Source organism: Oncorhynchus mykiss, chromosome 20, assembly GCF_057628025.1.
Source record: "Oncorhynchus mykiss isolate SJ-2025 chromosome 20, ASM5762802v1, whole genome shotgun sequence".
NCBI classification, from domain to species: domain Eukaryota; kingdom Metazoa; phylum Chordata; class Actinopteri; order Salmoniformes; family Salmonidae; genus Oncorhynchus; species Oncorhynchus mykiss.
In genome coordinates this window covers 39,489,911-39,509,674 of record NC_143041.1, presented here as the reverse complement: position 1 = coordinate 39,509,674, position 19,764 = coordinate 39,489,911, and the positions used below count along the sequence as shown (strand labels likewise).

General features: G+C 40.4%; 1 protein-coding gene across 1 annotated transcript in view; it reads right to left on the bottom strand.

The window, feature by feature from the left end:
* The window catches only part of LOC110499391 (CUB and sushi domain-containing protein 1), a 404,263-nt gene that overhangs the window by 37,259 nt on the left and 347,240 nt on the right, over window positions 1-19,764 (bottom strand). The window contains exons 37-42 of the mRNA XM_090213058.1: window positions 14,927-15,031; window positions 7,951-8,069; window positions 6,712-6,781; window positions 6,474-6,590; window positions 1,741-1,950; window positions 507-695 (exon numbers count right to left, since the gene is read on the bottom strand). Coding sequence (XP_090069184.1) covers window positions 507-695; window positions 1,741-1,950; window positions 6,474-6,590; window positions 6,712-6,781; window positions 7,951-8,069; window positions 14,927-15,031 — 810 coding nt within the window. The remainder of the gene's footprint in view (window positions 1-506; window positions 696-1,740; window positions 1,951-6,473; window positions 6,591-6,711; window positions 6,782-7,950; window positions 8,070-14,926; window positions 15,032-19,764) is intronic.

Below are 19,764 nucleotides of genomic sequence, written 5' to 3'. Positions count from 1 at the left end.
TATCATGGTAAGTGTCTCTTTCACTGGTATCTAGGATTAGTTAATCCTGCACAACTTTGAACCCAAAAGGGATGCAGTGATAACTTCAACAAGAACCCAATTTACCAAATACACCTCCAAAACACAATACCATGACGCTGAAAGGTGTCGTTGAATGAGGGACAGCTCTAACAAATCTTTGCAGGTATTGATTGAGTAAGCCTTTGCCAGCTCGTACACTGCTCAATGCAGAAGAAATTTAGCACATGTCCCAGTAGTGTGGGTCTCAACTGGAGCAGTTTTCAAAGGCAGTAATATGAGAGGCAGTTTTGGGAAACGCTGCCTTTTTTCATACAGTATAACAGAACTTCACAACAGTATTACGAGGGTTATATAATAACATCGAGTATAGGGCTGATAAAAACGTCCTAACAAATACATTCTAAAATAGTTTGATAAATGAAGCAAAGAAGCTATTGATGCTTTTGGTAAAATATATGTTATGTATAATATTAACCCATGCTCACCCTCACAATGGGGAAAGGGATGATTCCATTTTCTGTTGATTCCATGTTGGCATGTGAGCACAGGATGTCCAATCAGAACGTATCCAGGAAAGCACTCAAAAGTTATTGACTGGCCAGCATTGTAGTCATTATTAATAATATATCCGTTAGGGAATGGAGTAGGGTCTTGGCAATTCTGCAATTCATATGCTAAAACGCAAGAGAGAAAGTCAGAAAAAAAACTGTGGTTACAAGCTTATGCAATAAAAATACATATTTCTTATAACAGGAATGCACATACATCACAACAAAATAAAACACATTTCAACAAGAAATGTTCAAACAAATTATGTGGACTGTCGTCAACAGCCCACAGGTGACCCATCCCACTTAACCTTTTGAGACAGTACTGGAACACACATGACACCTGTCAGACACATTTTCACGAAATGTCACTATGACATGTCTATTTCAAGCATAACGCCAACAACAAAGAATGGATGCCAGGAAACCAATAAACTTTTCTGTTTCAACCTAAAAAATACAGCAACGTTACAGCAACGTTACTCCAAAAATCTATTGAAGCTTGACAGTGCTGGAAATTGATGATCAAGTTCACATTCTTTTTGCGTACAATGAGAGAGCAATTGTTAAATGAGATGTGGTGTTTTTTTTGGTAAGAGGAGAAGAGGAAAAGCCAGGATATGAACCCTCTGGTCTATATGTGGAAGAAGATGACACACAGGGTTATCTCTTGAAAAGTGGAAGCCATGCACTCAACATCTACAGTTGCCATTGACCGTAACAAGAACCCCAGGACCAGTGGAAGCAAAATAGCCCCATAACATCAAAGTGCACTCAACATCTAAATGCCGCTCTCCATTGATTCTGAATGCTTTGTCCAGGCGGGAGAAGCAACATAACAGAGTAACCTCTCAATGATCCTGAGAGGGCAGATTCTCAGATAACTTAACTGACAGGTACTTAAGTCCTTGAAGCTGACATTCCATCTATTTTGCATTTAACCTAAAAAGAAAGCTAAACCATATCAACAGATGACAGATAAAAACACTATCAATAAGGATTTCACATCAGACATTCCCATAGATTCTTTCCCAGATTTGACACAAATGCCCCAAAACAACATCCAAGCCTAGCGCCAACAAATTGTCAATTGAAACCAATACAAACCAAGCTCTTTTAGGTGAGGGGAAACCATGCTAGACATGGTGGATGAAAATGAAGTACACCTCACCTTGGTAGGCTAGTTTGAATCCCTGCCTGTTTTCAGAGTGGTCACTGTAGAAGTGAATCACGGTCTCATGTGTTGTACTCAGCAGGTTGGGCGGCAGCTGACTTCCGCTAAACTGTCCAATCAGAGAGCTGCTGTGCTGCGGCCCATTTCGCACCTCTAAAAAATCATGGTTGTCTTCAGAGGAGAAGTTGAAGAACTGAATATGAGCCCCTGTAAAACACAGAAACATTATATGAAATACTTTCCAATACTTTGTATGGACAAAGGCTTCGGTTGATGGACTATGTTTATTTCACAACCAAAACATGCATCAAAACATTCGCACTGTCTTTGAAAGTTACGGGCAAGTCTATGGGTCAAATGTACCCTCCCCTAGATGCTAACACCTGATCGTGATTTTGTGAAATCATGAAATCGTGATTTGTCCAAATAACCAGTGATGAAAAATCCAAACACTGGAAATATTGCTGCTCGTTTGCCCACACATCCCATTTTTGTGCTCGAACTGCCCAAACAGTTTGAGCTTCTACTTTTAAAAGTCCACCTTTCCAGAAACATGTCTCTCACTGTTGCCGCTTGTTATAGATCTCCCTCAGCCCCCAGCTGTGCCCTGGACACCATATGTGAATTAATCGCCCCCCATTTATCTTCAGAGTGCATACTGTTAGGTGACCTAAACTGGGATATGCTTAACACCCCGGCCATCCTACAATCTAAGATAGATGCCCTCAATCTCACACAAATTATCATGGAACCTACCAGGTACAACCCTAAATCTGTAAACACGGGCACCCTCATAGATATCATCCTGACCAACCTGCCCTCTAAATACACCTCTGCTGTCTTCAACCAGGATCTCAGCGATCACTGCCTCATTGCCTGCATCCGTAATGGGTCCGCAGTCAAACGACTACCCCTCATCACTGTCAAATGCTCCCTAAAACCCTTCAGCGAGTAAGCCTTTCTAATTGAACTGGCCCAGGTATCCTGGAAGGATATTGACCTCATTCCGTCAGTAGAGGATGCCTGGTTATTCTTTAAAAGTGCCATCCTCACCATCTTGAATAAGCATGCCCCGTTAAAAAAATGTAGAACTAAGAACTGATATAGCCCTTGGTTCACTCCAGACCTGACTGCCCTTGACCAGCACAAAAACATCCTGTGGCGTACTGCATTAGCATTGAATAGCCCCAACAATATTACACTTTTCAGGGAAGTTAGGAACCAACATATACAGGCAGTTAGGAAAGCAAAGGCTAGCTTTTTCAAACAGAAATGTGCATCCTATAGCATAAATTCCTAAAAGTTCTGGGACACTGTAAAATCCATGGAGAATAAGAGCACCTCCTCCCAGCTGCCCACTGCACTGAGGCTAGGAAACACTGTCACCACCGATAAATCTACGATAATCGAGAATTTCAATAAGCATTTGTCTACAGCTGGCCATGCTTTCCACCTGGCTACCTCTAACCCGGTCAACAGCTATGCACCCCCACAGCAACTTGCCGAAGCCTCCCCCATTTCCCCTTCACCCAAATCCAGATAGCTGATGTTCTGAAAGAGCTGCAAAATCTGGACCCCTACAAATCAGCTGGGCTAGACAATCTGGACCCTCTCTTTCTAAAATTATCCGCCGCAATTGTTGCAACCCTTATTACTAACCTGTTCAACCTCTCTTTCGTATCGTCTGAGATCCCTAAAGATTGGAAAGCTGCCGCAGTCATCCCCCTCTTCAAAGGAAGAGAAACCCTAGACCCAAACTGTTACAGACATATATCTATCCTACCCTGCCTTTCTAAAGTCTTCGAAAGCCAAGTTAACAAACAGATCACCAATGATTTCGATGCCCACTGTACCTTCTCTGCTATGCAATCTGGTTTCCCGAGCTGGTCATGGGTGCACCTCAGCCACGCTCAAGGTCCTAAACAATATCATAACCACCACCGATAAAAGACAATACTGTGCAGCCGTATTCATCGACCTGGCCAAGGCTTTCGACTCTGTCAACCACCGCATTCTTATCGGCAGACTCAACAGCCTTGGTTTCTCAAATGACTGCCTCGCCTGGATCACCAACTACTTCTCAGACAGAGTTCTGTTTGTCAAATCGGAGGGCCTGTTGTTCGGACCTCTGGCAGTGGGGGTGCCACAGGGTGCCACAGGCTTCAATTCTCGCATCATTCTGTATACTTCTGGCCCTGCTTTGGACACTGTGTTAACAAACCTCCAGATGAGCTTCAATGCCATACAACTCTCCTTCCGTGGCCTCCAACTGCTCTTAAATACAAGTAAAACTAAATGCATGCTCCTCAACTGATCACTGCCGGCACCTACCCGCCCTTCTAGACTGTAAACTCTCCTTTCAGACTCACATCAAGCATCTCCAATCCAAAATTAAATCTAGAATCGGCTTCCTATTTCGCAACAAAGCATCATTCACTCATGCTGCCAAACATACCCCCGTAAAACTGACTATCCTATCGATCCTTGACTTCGGCGATGTCATTCACAGAATAGCCTCCAACACTCTACTCAGCAAATTGGATGCAGTCTATCACAGTGCCATCCGTTTTGTCACCAAAGCCCCATCCACTACCCACCACTGCAACCTGTATGCTCTCATTGGCTGGCAATCGCTTCATATTTTTGTCGCCAAACCCACTGGCACCAGGTCATCTATACGTTTTTGCTAGGTAAAGCCTCGCCTTATCTCAGCTCACTGGTCACCATAGCAGCATGTGCTCAAGCAGGTATATTTCACTGGTCACCCCCCAAAGCCAACTCCTCCATTGGCCGCCTTTCCTTCCAGTTCTCTGCTGCCAACGACTGGAACGAATTGCAAAAATCACTCAAGCTGGAGACTCATATCTCCCTCACTAACTTTAAGCATCAGCTGTCAGAGCAGCTTACCAATCACTGCACCTGTACATAGCCCATCTGTAAATAGCCCACCCAACTGCCTCATCCCCATATTGTATTTTTTTTCTTCTCCTTTGCACCCCAGTATCTCTACTTGCACATTCATCTTCTGCACATCTATCACTCCAGTGTTTAATTGCGAAATTGTAATTATTTCGCCACTATGGCCTATTTATTGCCTTACCTCCCTAATCTTACTTCATTTTCAAACACTGTATATAGACTTTCTATTGTGTTATTATTGACTGTGTGTCTGTTTATTCCATGTGTAACTCTGTGTTGTTTGTGTCGCTCTGCTTTGCTTTTTCTTGGCCAGGTCGCAGTTGTAAATGAGAAATTGTTCTCAACTGGCCTACCTGGTTAAATAAAGGTGAAATTAAAAAAATAATAATAATTGATTCCTTCTTGACAGATTCTACAGTACCAGTTACTGTATGTTTAGACAGATCTGTTCACTAGAGATTACCTAAAGTGTTAACTATTAACAGTGATGTTGTGAAATGTGTTGTGTAATCATGTAATGCATTTAGCAGACATTACCTTGGCTCATTTAATGTGCTTTTGACCAACTGTACCAACCTTTTTTTTGTCAAGCTACGTCATGTTTTCATGTTGAGAAAAACTCTTCAACTCACTAATATGTTATGCTGGTAGAAATTATTCAGCAATCTAATACTGAGTTCAGCTCATGTTTTTCCAGGGGAGACACAGAAATGGGAAATGAATACAATACAATACATTTTTTTCTGTTATGTTATGTTCGGTTCTTCCAAGTGTAGCAAAGGTCTGATGCTGGAAGAAAGCATTTGCCACTTGGTGATGCTTAGGAGAATCCTTTGAACGATAATCTTGTTGTTATGCAGCCATGTACCTCTTTCTCACAATGCTTTATCCTACCCATTCTGTCTGTCCTAAAAGCTGTCATCAGCGTCTGCAAAGCCTCTTGTGTATTTTTTAAAAATATATATTTTTTAAAATATTGGGCCCTGTAAACAACACAAGCTAATGCATTTTTGGTACACACACACAGCACAAAATTATCATTCTTGTTCTTACTTGTGAAGTTCTTGCTTGATACGGCAGAAAATTGCTTTTGGATACAGTATACAATATTTTTCTTGGGTTAGGTAGAGAGAATTCTTTGTGCTCAGACGAAAGCCTGAATAGCTTTATAAATCACACACAATTACCTTGTTAACATCTGGAGTGTTTACTTTGTTCTGGAGTCATTTGAACTGTGAAGCACCGCAAATACGTGGGCTGCAACCCACAGCTCTCATGTAAATTGCTAAACTGACTGCAAATGTCTCAAAATGTAGATAGAGAAAGAGGATAACTAAAGGGGATCCATTTCCAAAAGGAAGACGTCACAGAACAACAACTACATTTTGTTAGTTCCAGGGAGAGATGTAAATCCTGAATATATTGTCTATTAATGTTCTGCATTCAAATCAAATCAAATTGTATTGGTCAGTATGGTTAGCTTTGTTAAAATCCCCAGCTACAATAAATGCAGCCTCTGGTTTCCAGTTACACGGTTGTGACCATAATCAAAGAGAATTCTCTTGGAAGATAATACGGTCGGCATTTGATTGTAAGGAATTCTAAGCAAAATAATTTAGGAAGTATGGTATGGTTTTGGTATTATGTAATGTTCCATGTTTTGTGTGGAGCCCAGGAAGAGTAGCTGCTGCTTTTGCAACAGCTAATGGAGATTATTACAAAAATGATATAAAAATAAATCTATTATCTCTGGCATTACTAAAATTAACCATGGCTTCTTATCATTATCATTATCATAGCAGGTTCCTCACCATATCCAACTGGTAAAAGAATCCTCCATGTACAATCCATGTTACCAGGGTAGTTGCCAGGGAATCCAGGACTTAAAATAACATTGGCCAAGTCAACAGCTGTTCCACCACACTTTGCTGGAAAATAAAAATGCACATAATGTGTGGCACACATTGAAAAAATATTGCATAAAATGAATAACACTGAAACAGTAAACCAATGCCTTGAATGTGACCACTTCCAAGTAGAAGTTCTTACCAATGCAGAGAGGGGGAGGGTAGTTCCAGCGCCGCACGGTCCCTGGCATACAGGATATATGAGAGTGGCCCTGGAAAATAGAAAGGCAGGATGTTTCTCTCTATAATGTAAAGGTAGTGGGTTTCTCTCTATAATGTAATGTAAAGGTAGGATGTTTCTTTCTATAATGTAAAGGTAGGGGGTTTCTCTCTCAGATGTAAAGGTAGGATGTTTCTCTCTCAGATGTAAAGGTAGGATGTTTCTCTCTACAATGTAAAGGCAGGATGTTTCTCTCTATAATGTAAAGGTAGGGGTATTCTCTCTCAGATGTAAAGGTAGTGGGATTCTCTCTATAATGTAATGTAAAGGTAGGATGTTTCTCTCTATAATGTGAAGGTAGGGGGATTCTCTCTCAGATGTAAAGGTAGGATGTTTCTCTCTCAGATGTAAAGGTAGGGGGATTCTCTCTATAATGTAATGTAAAGGTAGGGGGTTTCTCTCTATAATGTAATGTAAAGGTAGGGGGTTTCTCTCTCAGATGTAATGTAAAGGTAGGATGTTTCTTTCTATAATGTGAGGGTAGGGGGTTTCTCTCTATAATGTAATGTAAAGGTAGGGGGATTCTCTCTATAATGTAAAGGTAGGGGGTTTCTCTCTATAATGTAATGTAAAGGTAGGGGGTTTCTCTTTATAATATGAAGTTAGGGGGTTTCTCTCTATAATGTAAAGGTAGGAGGGTTCTCTATATAATGTGAAGGTAGGGGGTTTCTCTCTATAATGTAAAGGTAGGGGGTTTCTCTCTATAATGTGAAGGTAGGGGGTTTCTCTCTCAGATGTAAAGGTAGGGGGTTTCTCTCTATAATGTAAATGTAGGGGGTTTCTCTCTGTAATGTGAAGGTAGGGGGTTTCTCTCTCGGATGTAAAGGTAGGGGGTTTCTCTCTCAGATGTAAAGGTAGGGGGTTTCTCTCTATAATGAGAAGGTAGGGGGTTTCTCTCTATAATGCGAAGGTAGGGGGTTTCTCTCTCAAATGTGAGAATGTAGGGGGTTTCTCTCTATAATCTGAAAGTAGGGGGTTTCTCTCTATAATGTGAAGGTAGGGGGTTCTCAGCACACTGAACTCAAAGACAAATCAAAGTTTGCTGAGTTGACTTTGCATACTAGACATGCGACACATCACACAATGTCTTTACACATTGACTTAGGGGATAAAGCTTAGCAGCACGTTGACACAGCAGTGGGAACACAGTACAGCTCTCACCTGCAGCATGTATCCTGGTTCACAGCTGAATGACACCACCTCATTGACCATGTACCTGTCCGCTGTTTTGATGCCATTGGCAGGCACCACTGGCTCCGGACAGGCAGTGAGACCAACGGCTAGATGGAGCAGAGACATAAAAAAGGCCTCATCATGCCTGCTTAGATAAAGTACTTGATGTTGCACATCACATGAATGATTGGTCTTCAATACTCAGTGTGGTGATCCTGTTTTCATGTTTCAGAGAACAGTATTCCTCAAAGCTGGAGCAAGGAGAGGCAAACACATTGGCGAGTATTGTAAAGCCAAGTGGATATGATTATTGTATGCTGTTAACAGGCTCTGGTATAGCTTATAGCTATTAAGATAGACAAGATGATTATTGGTTTTGGATTTTTGTACGTTTGTTAAGTTTTCTATAGTTAAATCATTTGTCATTTGGATGGTTATAAACCCCCAGTCATAGGAAGGTAATGCAGATACATAACCACAGTCGGGTACCAAGGGGCACAGGGTACTGACAACGTCATGAAACTAAAAGTGCATTTTGTGCTGTAGTGTGTAACCTTTGTCTCTATGCTTCTACATTTAGAACGCTAAAACAGTATTGTTATAAAAAAAAATCAGAAAATAGCATACCCACTGATCCGTGTTATTTAAATATGCATTGTGATTTTGTTCATTTCTTGAAAACATCTTCCAGTGGGTTAAAACTGTACGCACTGCAGGAGGAGACAGTGAGAGAGTATGTTGCCATGACAACCACATTCGTCAAGCCAATGAAAGGAGATCCTGTATAAATTTGTCTTGTTTGGATTGCACCACTCAGCAGGTAGCACCGTGCAGTTGTGAGTGTGTGTAAAACTCTCTCATTATTTTTCTACCCATCAATAGCAAAGGACTTTCACCTGCGATGCCTACATTACCCAACACAACAAAAGCCAACAGACACTGTCACACTGCTAATGTGTAGGTGACTGTTTCAAACAGGGAAGCCCAAATGGTTGTGGGCGGCTAGGGCGAGACTAGGGAGATTAAACATTAGCTTTGGTTCAAGGAGAATTCACAGCAGAATTCGGAGCAAGTTACTTTCAATATATTCTAAGGAGCATGTACTCCTGTTCAGGAGGGAGTGAGCGGAAATGTACAGTATGCAACTGGTCAAAAAACAGTGAACCACAAAAAGAGCACTGGGCATTTCTTTAAATGCTAAGGCATCAGAACCCTGGCTTGTACCAAACTACTAACACATTTATTTAACGTTAGATCAATACCACTTGTTAATTCCAATTCCATCTAGCTGACACACGTTACACATACCAACCATTTAAAGTGTTTTTCTGCAGAATAAATCAATAAAATGCCACATGGCCATAGTCTCTCTCTCAGAGGATAAATGATAACCCTTGAGGGAAAAAATCTGACATTTTCTCTAAAGCCACAACGGACTGATCCCGGCAGGAATTTAGCCTTCAAGATCCAGAAAGTCAAACATTTAATACACTTGTCTCCTCACCCAAGCTCTAACAAATTCACCATCTTGATGTGTGATAAAAACACGTGGCGTGAATCTCATTTTAGATGTGGAACTTCGTAACTACCGTGCACAAGCCAGATTCAGTCTAGGATCATGAAGATGCAGCCACAGTCATCCAACGGTAAACATTCAGGAGGAACCTAAAAGTCAATGACAACCATCTCTATGCAAATATAACAAGCTCCTCTTGTTCTGACAAAAAGTCACAAAGCTATTCTTATTTAATGATATCTACTTTTACAGTACACGTAGCTCTAGGTAAAAATGTATATTATATATACCACGGGTATGACAAAACGTATCTTTTTACTGTTCTAATTACGTTGGTAACCAGTTTATAATAGCAATAAGGCACCTCGGGTGTTTGTGGTATATGGACAATATACCACGGCTAAGGGCTGTATCCAGGCACTCTGCTATTGCGTCATACATAAGAACAGTTCTTAGCTGTGGTTAATTGGCCATATACACAGTGGTGAAAAAAGTACTAAATTCTCATACTTGTGTAAAAGTAAAAATACCTTAAAATGACTCAAGTAAAAAAGTCACCCAGTGATACACTACTTGAGTAAAAGTCTAAAAGTATTTGGTTTTAAATATACTTAAGTATCAAAAGTAAAACCAGACGGCACCATTTTCTTGTTTATTTTAAATTGACGGATAGCCAGGGGCACACTCCAACACAATCGAAGCATTTGTGTTTAGTGAGACCGCCTGATCAGAGGCAGTAGGGATGACCAGGGATGTTCTCTTGATAAGTGTGTGAATTGGACATTTTCCTGTCAAAATGCAATACGTACTTTTGGGTGTCAGGGAAAGTGTCTGGAGTAAAAAGTACATTATTTTCTTTATGAATGTAGTGAAGTAAAAGTAGGCTAAAATATAAAATAGTAAAATAAAGTACAGATACCCCAAAATACTTTAAATTATTTTTTACTTAAGTACTTTACACCACTGCATATACCACACCTCCTCGTGCCTTATTGGTTAATTATACAGTTGATGTCCTTTACAAAACACTGGCTCTCCCCTATTCTGCATAACATTCTAGAAATGGCATGGCTATATCAGGCATAACGCTTCCAGGAAGACATCCTGCCAATGACGTGTATTAATATAGAAGACAATTGGCAAAGAATACATACTAAATTGGCATAAACTTCTTTAATTTGTAACATCCTGACATTCTCAGCATGTCTCAGTTTTGTCCAAAGCTATTAGTAAGGGGCCACATGAGATTTTTTGCCATGTTTTAGCTTCATTTGAACAGATCGATTGATTGAGGAGACATTCTGATTTACAACAACGACTTGGAAAGGGAAGTGTTGCTATGGAGAGGCGAAGGGTTAAACGAGGTTGCCGTCGCCATGATTGTATTAAGGAGGTTCCAGGTTGGCAACTGAGCAAGGACTCCAGGGTTAACAAGCCTAATCTAGCATGTATGGTTGTGTAGTGACCAGAAGGAGTCATGCCCTGTGTTAAATATCTCCTCTTCATGCAGCGGTGAGAGAAATAATCAATCTCTAATCAAGATAAGACTGATTAAAAAACGTTGGTACGTTTCCTGGTTAGATCCCTTACGATTGATGCTGTTTGACTGGACTATTCGGCGGCCAGATGTAAAAAAGGGTTATTATTACTTCCACATGCTTCGGAAGAACTGTATAAAAAAGCAACGCACACACACCAATAAAGCACTTTTCTTCATATTAAATGTTGCTAAAAGTAATCAGGAAAGAAGTGGAGGACGCTCAGTCAACGTGAGTCGAGGTGCAAACCAATATGTTTTATCATCATTGAAAAGGTAAAGGCGCAACTCTCGCTCACCACTGTCATGACGTTGGCCTGGGGGTAGGTTTATGACAGTCATAAATACCTCTTCCCCCCTTTTTTCCTCTCTCTACCCTACTGATGTTACATTTGCAAACTCCTTGGTTAACATAGAGATTCTGGGAACATCAGAAGGTGGGGGGAAATGAACTATATTCTGGTAATCCGACCAATTGAACATATGCGGTGGTACTTAATGGATATGATGTCAGTTCGGTTGTCATCTCAGACATTCTCATCAATGATAAGATGACATAAACTTTACAGCGGAAAGTCTACACATCAGAGTTATCAGATTCACATGGAATTGTTGTTCAATTGAAATGTTTGAATATGAACTTATTCGTGATGGCATGAAATGTGATTTTAGCTTCTAAAATGTGATTCTGTATTTACGATAGCACAGCTTCTTCCTTTGTTACTCAGTCTTCCCGCTTTTTCACTCAAACCCAGCCCTTTTCTTTTGTGTAAGCACCTGTCATATCTGTTCTGCCCGCTAATTATGTGTATGTCTAATTCTGTGTGATTAGTTAGGTATTTAGTAAATAAATAATGAAACCCAATTTTGCATTGCTGATTCAACTTGTTAGCCAGGGTTTGTGCAGATAACCAAGAATTTACAACTTTCAGATGAGACTGAATTAAGATGATTAATATTGACTGCTATTGTTTTTAAGAGTTTATTCGGAAGATAACAGTTCTATAAATATTATTTTGTGGTGCCCCGACTCTCTAGTTAATTACATTTACATGATTAGCTCAATCAGGTAATATTAATTACGGAGAAATTATTTTATAGAATAGCATGTCATATCACTTAATCCGGCATAGCCAAAGACACGACACCATTATTTGTTTTTATTTAAACAACTATTAAAAGCTTCTTTAAAGTAATTAGGTCACATAAAAAAATCTGAAAACTAAGCATGACTGGGCGTGACTGGGGGGTATTCTAGTTTATTATTTCTATGTGGGGTTCTAGTTTATTGTTTCTATGTTAGTGATTTGTATGAATCCCAATTAGAGGCAGCTGGTAATCGTTGTCTCTAAAAGGGGGATCATATTTAAGTAGTTATTGTTCCCACCTGTGTTTGTGGGATATTATTTTGTGTTTTGTGCACCACGTTTCGTTGTTAGTTTATTGATTTATTTTGTTTTGTTCTTGCTAAGTTTCACTTTATAATAAATATGTGGAACTCAACATCAGCTGCGCCTTGGTCCGTCTCCCCTCACGTACGTGACAAATGCCAAATTCCAGTGTGAAGGAAGTATGCATTGAATTAATTTCCCTCAGTCATTAGGTGTGTTATAAATGAGTCCCTGTTTCCCTCCCATTAGACAGGGAAACAGAAGGGTTAGGGTTATCAGACAGGGAAACAGAAGGGTTAGGGTTATCAGACAGGGAAACAGAAGGGTTAGGGTTATCAGACAGGGAAACAGAAGGGTTAGGGTTATCAGAAGGGTTAGTGTTATCAGACAGGGAAACAGAAGGGTTAGGGTTATCAGACAGGGAAACAGAAGGGTTAGGGTTATCAGACAGGGAAACAGAAGGGTTAGGGTTATCAGACAGTGAAACAGAAGGGTTAGGGTTATCAGAAGGGTTAGTGTTATCAGACAGGGAAACAGAAGGGTTAGGGTTATCAGAAGGGTTAGTGTTATCAGACAGGGAAACAGAAGGGTTAGGGTTATCAGACAGGGAAACAGAAGGGTTAGGGTTATCAGACAGGGAAACAGAAGGGTTAGGGTTATCAGACAGGGAAACAGAAGGGTTAGGGTTATCAGACAGGGAAACAGAAGGGTTAGGGTTATCAGACAGGGAAACAGAAGGGTTAGGGTTATCAGACAGGGAAACAGAAGGGTTAGGTTTATCAGACAGGGAAACAGAACAGTTAGGGTTATCAGACAGGGAAACAGAAGGGTTAGGGTTATCAGACAGGGAAACAGAAGGGTTAGGGTTATCAGAAAAGGCAGGTACGAGTTCCTGAGAGTTGTAGCTTTTAAGAATGAGGTCATAATATTTTTAGCATAAACCGTTCAAATGCTAGAGCCAAATTCATGTGAAAAAAAACCTCAAATAAATCAACATGCCACATAGGCGCTAGAAACCGCAAAAAAAATGGTAGAAACTGCTAGAAACCACACTACTGTATAGGCAACCACAGTAGTGGTGTGTATTGTATTTGTCACAAAATACAACAGGTATAGGCTTTACAGTGAAATGCTTACTTACGAGCCCTTTCCCAACAACGCAGAGTTAAAAAGTAAGAAACATTTGCAAATAAGAAAAAAATAGTAACACAATACAATTACGAGGCTATATACAAGGAGTACCGGTACCGGGTCAATGTGCAAGGTGGTTGAGGTAATTGAGGTAATATGTACATGTAGGTAGGTTTAAAAGTGACTAGGCAATCAGGATAGATAATAAACAGAGTAGTAGCAGTGTATGTGAAGATTGTGAAAGTGTGTCTATGTGTGAGTGTGTGTGTGTGTGTGGCGTCAATATGCATGTACGTGTGTGTGTTTTGTGTATGTGAGCGTATGTAATGTGAGAGAGTTTGGCACTGAAAGCCGGATTTTGGAAGGGATTTTTTTGCAGATAATTTCTTAATGTTAAGAATTGATCAAAGGGATTAATAAATGGGCCAGATCTGGCCCGCGGGCCGCCAGTTGAACAACCCTGCCGTATCACATAGCACATAGGCTGCACATGGGGGATACACTTTTAAGTGGGCTGAGAGAGGGGAAATAGCTGAATTGGGATCCCCACTGAGAGGACTTAGAGATAGTAGCAGAGGATGTTGAGGTGTAAGAATGAATAAGGTGAAATGGTTTACATCAGGATTGTCCACAGCAGCTAAAGGGCACTGTTTCTTCTGTTGAGACAGAGGCAGATGAGGCAAGCGGCCAGAGAGACAGACTATCTCTGATGCTATCAGTGTCCACACAGTACAGATTGGGAGCCCATTTCAGAGTTGAAAAGAGGAATTCCCATCAGGCTCCAACCCATGGTAAAAGGTAGAGAAATTGGATTTTATCAGCTAGTTTCCTTGGTATTTATTTTTTCGTTAACAGAATTGTTATCAGTGAATTATGCTGTACTTGTTGAACCATTTATGCTGACAGCTTTGGTAATTTTTCTAAAGCTTTTAAATGTCAAAATGCACATGCCTCACCCAGAGCAGCTTCATTTTTAACATTATAAAAGTAGAATGCCCCGTTGAGTGCTTTTGATTCAGAGTGTTAGCTGCACTGTAGGTGATGCTACTACATGTTTGAGAAGGAAGGAGAGAGAGAGAGAGGAGAGAGAGAGAGAGAGAGGAGAGAGAGATGAGAGAGAGAGAGAGAGAGAGAGAGAGAGAGAGGAGAGAGAAGAGAGAGAGAAGAGAGAGAGAGAGAGAGAGAGAAGAGAGAGAAGAGAGAGAGAGAGAGGAGAGAGAAGAGAGAGAGAAGAGAGAGAAGAGAGAGAGAAGAGAGAGAGAGAGAGAGAAGTAAGCAACATTTTATTAGCCAAGAGGAAATCTTGTAGATTCCTTTATTTCACAGGGTCAGAGGATATGGATAAAATTAAGGTTTCATGATAAGACAGATGATACACAGTGTACTCACTTTTGTACTCAAGGTGGAATCCAGCAGCAACAACACTGATATCACTCTGGAAGTGGAGGTAGAGCTGGTTGGAGGTACTGTTCAGCAAGGCTGGAGCAGTTGTACCTGAAATACATCACACAGGAGAAATCTACATTCATCTCACTGTTGAAAGAAGTTCCATTTGCAATTCTGAATATATATGGATGTTTTCTGGAGGGTTGGTTCGTCAAGTGACTACAGTTTATATCAATGGCCAAAACAGAATAAGGTGAACAGCTGTTCACTATTCTATGGACATTTTTCCTCCTCTATAAAATACTTTCCTTTTTGGAGGTCAACCAAATGAAAAGAGGGGAAAGGGGGGAAGGGGTATAAAAAAAAACATGCTTTGAAATTCTAACAGACAATGGTCACTGAAGTTTGTTTCTGTTCTTCAGTATCTGAGCTCCCAGGGGAGAGCTCTCATCAAATGTTTCCAAGGGGCAGTCAACCATACCACCACAGATAGGAAAAGTAAAAATGTTAAAAGTCTACAGAGCTCAAAGGGAACCATCTATGCATAGTCACTTTGATAACTCTACCTACATGTACATATTACCTCAATTACCTTGACTAACCGGTGCCCCCGCACATTGACTCTGTACCAGTACCCCCTCTATATAGCCTCGCTATTGTTATTTTACTGCTGCTCTGTAATTATTTGTTACTTTTACTTCTTATTCATATATATATATAGATATATACTGTATATTTTTTTAAACTGCATTGTTGGTTAGGGCTTGTAAGTAAGAATTTCACTGTTGTACTCAGCGCACGTGACAAATACAATTTGATTTGATCAGGGTGGTAGATATCCTATGTTTTTGGATGATATGCTTTGGCTCAGGCTGCTGAAAATCAGAACACAGTGTTCATCATGAGTAAGCAAACATGTGGTTGAAAAATAGCGTATATGCGGTTATATAACCTGAAACAGTGTCATTCATCACTTGTGTCAAACTTTATAATAGCAATAAATCTCTGGTGTCTTGGGCATTGGTCAGTTTAATAAAGAAATGTTGAAACTCCCCTGGGCAGATTAAAGATACAGCAACATATTCTGTTGAGACACCAGCTTTTATATTTTCAGGATATTATGCTCAAACCCCAGCTCACAAGTTCTGTGACATAGTTAGAGAAAGCAATTATTTTTATTCTCGTCATCGATGTCACACATAGCGTTGCAAAAACCTGGTAATAAAAAATAAATAGGTTTTCCATAAACCCTGGTTGGAAAATTCCTGCCATCAGGAGGGAATAAACAGGAAATCTGAAATTCTCCAACCAGGGTTTCTGGAAAACCGCAGGACCTTTCCAGAATTCTGCAACCCTATTACTACATTTGCATCCTCGGAGGCCATCTTCACAGGTTGTAACGCTATGCTATGAGACAGCAATATACCCTTCACTCATTCATGACAAAACGTAGACTGACTTAACACGTTTATAATCAATCACATGAATAACTCTGATGAAATGACTAAAGCTCTCCTGCAAAATACTGACTTGATAGACATTAAGATATGTTCACCTGCAAATCATTCAGTGAGTCAGTGAGCTACCAAGTTTGCAATGGGTTTCTGTAATGCTATGGGATCCAGCATAGTATGGCAGTAGAAGAACGGGTGTGCATAAAGTTGTCTGAGTACATTATGCTGATGATTGCAGTCTGTAAAATGCTCCTTTGCGCTTGAATGACTTGACTAATAATTTCTGGATGAAGTTTGACAGCTCTGTAAAGCTCATCCGCTGTCCTGCTATTCAGAGGTCCATCATCTCTATTAGTGAGACGGCATCTCCAGTGTTTCCAGAGCTTGTCAGATAAGTCACAGATGAGCTTAAAATGCACTTTGCGGGATTGAATCTGGCACATTTAGTATTATTAGGCAGTCTAGAACCTTATGATAAAATACATTCTTGATGTGAACTTTCAGCCGGGAAGCAGGGTCATTTTATGTTTCGTAGAGATGGAAAACCAATCTTGAAATACAATTTACCATATATATTTTTTTACATTAACCATTTGGCAATCATCTCTAAACATGATGAAACAAAACCCCATCGATAGCCACAATGGCCACAGAATGAGAGAGGTATATAGACATAAACCCAATCAATAGCCACAATGGCCACATAATGAGAGTGGTATATAGACATAAACCCAATCAATAGCCACAATGGCCACATAATGAGAGTGGTATATAGACATAAACCCAATCAATAGCCACAATGGACACAGAATGAGAGGTATACAGACATAAACTGTCGCTATCGAGCGACGGCAACAGTAAATGAGCAACTACCCGGGCTATCTGCATTGACTCTTTTGACTCATCACATACGCTGCTGCTACTGTTTATTACCTGTCATGTTGCCTAGTCACTTTATCCCTACCTACAGTATATGTACATGTCTACCTCAATTACCGCGTACCCCTGCACAGCGACTCAGTACTGGTATACCGTGTACATAGCCAAACTATTGTGTATTTATTCTTTGTTTTATTATTTTTATATTATTTCAATTTGTTTCTCTTTACATTATTGGGAAGGGCCTGTAAGTAAGCATTTCACTGTTAGTCTACACCTGTTGTTTATGAAGCATGTGATGAATACAATTTGATTTGATCTTTGGAGTCCTATAAAATGTATTTCAGATTGTGCATTTAATTACTTTTGCAGTGAATACTTACATTTGAAGTATGATGAATTATTAAATATTTCCATCGATCACAAATGAATCACGCTTCAAATGTAAGTATCCACGGCAAAAGCAATTAAAGCCACAATCTGAAATCAATTTGAGGCAAGGAATACCAAACTATGCAACAACAGCAGCGACTGTGAAGTGGCCTTTTCAACAAATATCAGGTTTACCATTTTTCAACAGCATTTCCTCATCATTTGCACATTCTACTGTTAATAGTGGTAATAGGGGGATAGTGGTAAACAGAAAAGATAAGCCTCATTCAATTGTAATCGAATTGGTATTTGATTAAGTGTGATTAATCCTGTATGATACATCATGCAAAAAGGAAGGCGACAGAGAACACAAAGCATTTCCGACAGTTTAATTAAGAGAATTATCCTAATGGATTTGTAACTAAAAGAAGAATAAAAAAGACTGATTATAATGGTGAGGATGTCAAGGATGTAAAGGCGGACCACACAACGATGAAGGGGAAACTGTGCATCTTAACGTGCCACTGCACACGATACAGCCTCTCTCTTATTCCCTCCTAATGTCACTGATTACTGATTTGGAGACATTTCACCGATGTTAAAGATGACTCAGTGCCTGTGCCATTTGGACAACCCAGCTCAAAATGGAGGTAAATTACCATTGTATTTTCCTTTAGATTCAATGAGTCATACACAACCGTCACCAGGTGTTCTCTGACATCATTATTTATTTATTCGCTAGATGGCCTAGACAACCATTTTTTTGTTGCATTTAAAACCTTGGCTTAGAGGAGTGCGGCAGTGGTGAACCACGTGAACTAATACATTCAGAATGATATCTTAGCATAGACATTTTGCCTTAAAGCCACATGACTCCCTAGTTGCCTGACCTTTTCTAAGCCTGTTGTTGTGACACTAGCTGAGTTCATTACAGGCTTGTAGAAGGCATTGCTCGGGGCATGGCTACACGTATATCCATTGGGAGGCACAAAAAAGGTTAATCCCCCCTTTCCCGCTGCAGGAGATCCCCTCCTGCTGGAGAGACCACGGTAATCAAATCAAATCAAATGTTATTCGTCACATTGAAATGTTAGTCTTCCCAGAGAGAAAGAAAATAGTGAAATAATAGAAAAGTAAAACATGTAATAATAAAAGTAATAACAAATACACAACGAGTAACAATAACTTGGCTATATACACGGGGTGCCAGTACAGAGTCAGCGTGCAGAGGTACGAGCTAATTGAGGTAGATATGTACAAAAACTAGGAATAAAGTGACTAGGCAACGGGATAGATAATTAATAGTAGCAACAGCAGATGTGATGAGTCAAAAGAAGTTAGTGCAAAAATGGTCAATGCAGAGATCCGGGTAGCTATTTGGTTAACTATTGAACTAACTATTTAGCAGTCTTATGGCTTGGGGGTAGAAGCTGTTCAGGGTTTTTGGTGCATCGGTACCGCTTGCCGTGTGGTAGCAGAGAGAACAGTCTATCACTTGGGTGACTAGAGTCTTTAACAATTTTTAGGGCCTTCCTCTGACACCGCCTGGTATAGAGGTCCTGGATGGCAGGGAGCTCAGCCACAGTGATGACCTGGGCCATACGCACTACCCTCTGTAGCACCTTACGGTCGGATGCCAAGCACTTGCCATTCCAAGAGGTGATGCAGCCTGTTAAGAGGCTCTCAATGGTGCAGCTGTATTCCTTTTTGAGGATCTGAAGGGCTATGCCAAATCTTTTTAGCCTCCTTAGGGAGAAGAGGCGTTGTCCTGCCCTCTTCACGACTGTGTTGATGTGTGTAACAGATGTGTCCATTCTCACATCTATATTTTCTAACATAAAGGATGTGTAGTTTTGACCTACAGGACGAGATCCTAAAATATCACAGATGGGGAGGCTTGACAACATAACCTGCCATGGAAATCCCCCACAGTTTAACACTCCCACACAGCTAACACCTATCAGTTGGCATTTAGCATGATAAAGGAGGACAGACGCAAGTTAAGACACCCTCCACCCACTGGTGCACCCAATGGTTTATATATACACTAGACGGCTGACAGGGGCACTGTTTTAAAGCCACCGCGCCTCCATTTTGGCACTCCTCCACCATTGTATAACATACAGTGCCTTTGGA